Raw genomic sequence first — 2,726 nt, forward strand, 5'->3', positions numbered from 1 at the left:
CCATTCCAGCACACTGTGGGAAGTACCCCCAGACAGGAATATTGGGCGTGATGGCTCGGATAGCGTCTTCGAGGTGTTATTACAAACCGATTTGGTAAAGTCCCACAATCCCTGCAGAGAATGCGAGACAAATCATGGAACGAAAGCAGGAAAGAATGTCAAAATTTTAAACGGTCAAAAACCCACGAGTTCAGACATTTTCCAAAGAACTTAAGTCTCTTTCTAAGCAACACAGAACACGTTGTTTTTATGGCAACTTTCCCCTATTCCATCTAAGGGCAGAGAGTGACAGGGTCTCAACAATGGATTTCAACAATTTGAGAGGGAAAATCTAAATCTAGACTACATCTAGGCTGCACTAAAATTCGGGGAGTTTTTAGAACTGGAAAGAAGAGAATCGTTTTGGCAACACAACATCTCATTCCAAGAGTTAGAGGCCAGGAGACAGCTGGCATACACCAAGGTGTTAAGGAGGGCAAAACCACACACAAGCCCCTTTGGACTTGATGAAAAAGCAAATCGGATTTAAAAGTCAAGTCCTCGATTTCAAGCCAGCCGAGCCAGAGGATGATCTGGGAAAATCAGCGCATCTTACCGTGGGGAAGGCCTCCCAGAGGGTCGAGGAAGAGGAGTGGGGGGAGAGGGGTAAACGTGGTGAACGCGATGGGTCGGCGGGGAGCGCGGCGGGGAGCGCGGCGCCGGGCGCGCGAGTGGGCGGCGGCCAGGCCTATCCCGCAGGTCCTGGCCCTCCGGAGCGGGGGCGGGCTGTGGCGGCCCGGGCTTGCCCAGGTAACTGCTCATGAGTAGCAGTTCGGCAGGGTCAGGTCCTTCGAGCAGGGTCTGCGGCTCTAGGAGGTTTCCGTTGGCTGTCGACTTGGCCGGAGGCGAAGCGAACAGTGTTCGCCGATGTCGCGCCTTCCGAACGAAGGTGGACAAGGGGCGCGAACCTCGGGGCTCGCGGCTCAGTCCCCACCAGGCCGCGGTAGCCCCCACGGCCAGCCAGGCCAGCGCAGCCGCAGCCGGCACGAGGTACAGTAGGAGGCCAACCAGCGACAGGCCGAGGAGCGCCGCCCCGGCTGGCCCGCCGCAGCCCCGGCCCCGGCAGTCCCTGACACTCGCTATGGGCCGCCGCCGCTCGCCTGCTCCAGCCGCCAAAGCCGCCGGAGACATCGCGGCTCCGGGCCGCGGAGGAGACTTAAATATCCCAGCGCGCACCGCGCCGCGCGTCGCGTCATCGCGCGCCCTCTACGTCATGTGCGCGCGACTCCGAGAGACGCTACCGCCCGGCAGCGCCCGAGACCCAACTGGTTTGGAAAATGCCGCCTGCCTTTAACGCCTGTTTCAAGTTTTCCGCGTGGCTCCCAGCGCCACACCTATCCGGAGGCGATCCCGTGGAAGGATCGCGTCCAAAATAAAAGGGCCCGAGACCTATGCTTACGTAATTCCTAATCCGTGATCTTTTCTGGGGACTGAATTCCCCTCCAGCACAGCCTGTTACCAGGTACTTTTCAGAAACGCTACTAGCGGTTCTGAGTCCCGCCGGCAAACCCCCCCCCCCCCCCCCCCCCCCCCCCCCCCGCCATTTCTGTGTTACAAGTTGATAACGTGGGACGATTACCTACCAAATTTCACATCATGGCCCTGATATCGGGTGGATTTTGTGGCTCTGTGATCGACTTATACCTATGCTAAAGTTAACGGTCTGAGAAGGTAGATTAGTGGTTGCCTAGGGCTAGGAAGTGGGTTTGGGGGTGGGGAATAGAAAGTGATTGCTCATGGTTATAGGCTTTTTTGTGGCAGCATAAACATAGTTTAAAATTAGATTGTGTCAGGCCGGGCGCGGTGGCTCACGCTTGTAATCCCAGCACTTTGGGAGGCCAAGGCGGGCGGATCAGGAGGTCAGGAGATCGAGACCACGGTGAAACCCCGTCTCTACTAAAAATACAAAAAATTAGCCGGGCGTGGTGGCGGGCGCCTGTAGTCCCAGCTACTCAGGAGGCTGAGCCAGGAGAATGGCGTGAACCCGGGAGGCGGAGCTTGCAGTGAGCCGAGATCGCGCCACTGCACTCCAACCTGGGTGACAGAGCGAGACTCCATCTCAAAAAAATAAAAAATAAAAATAAATAAATAAATAAAATTAGATTGTGGTGGCGATTGCACCACCCTATGATTTGCATGGTATGTGAATTATATCTTAATAAAGCTGTTTAAAAAGTCTGGTAGTCTGCCAATACACTTTGGTGTAGTTCAGTTTCCTCAGCCATTCATTCATTGATTTATTCATTCCATTGTTTATGTACATTAAAGAGATTAAGGGGGAAAATATAGGATCTCTGATCTTTAGAAACTGTTTAGTAAGGAAGATGTGTAAGATTGCAATTCAGGCCGGGAGCAGTGGCTCACGCCTGTAATCTCAGCACTTTGGGAGGCTGGGGTGGGCGGATCACAAGGTCAGGAGATCGAGACCATCCTGGCTAACATGGTGAAACCCGGTCTCTAATTAAAAAAAAAAAAAAAATTAGCCGGGTGTGGCGGCGTGCGCCTGTAGTCTCAGCTACTCGGGAGGCTGAGGCAAGAGAATAGCGTGAACCCGGGAGGCGAAGCTTGCAGTGAGCCGAGATTGCGCCACTGCACTCCAGCCTGGGAGACAGACCGAGACTCCGTCTCAAAAAAAGAAAAAAAAAATTGCAATTCAGTGTTTTCAGTGTGATAACTGGAAAAAAAAA

The 2,726-nt window shown here is 53.9% G+C and overlaps 1 protein-coding gene across 1 annotated transcript; it reads right to left on the reverse strand.

Annotated features, from left to right (window-relative positions):
* Positions 1 to 5: 5 nt before the first annotated feature.
* LOC116464588 (nuclear envelope pore membrane protein POM 121C-like) lies at positions 6 to 1,174 on the reverse strand (the record flags this gene model as incomplete). Its single annotated transcript, XM_032147852.2, has 2 exons — positions 596 to 1,174; positions 6 to 111 (listed from the first exon to the last, which is right to left on the reverse strand). Coding segments are annotated over exons 1-2 (681 nt in total), but the record flags the coding sequence as incomplete, so codon positions are not given.
* Between the last annotated feature and the right edge of the window lie 1,552 nt (positions 1,175 to 2,726).

The sequence above is a fragment of the Hylobates moloch genome, unplaced genomic scaffold (assembly GCF_009828535.3).
Source record: "Hylobates moloch isolate HMO894 unplaced genomic scaffold, HMol_V3 SCAFFOLD_1062, whole genome shotgun sequence".
Classification (NCBI taxonomy): Eukaryota; Metazoa; Chordata; class Mammalia; order Primates; family Hylobatidae; genus Hylobates; species Hylobates moloch.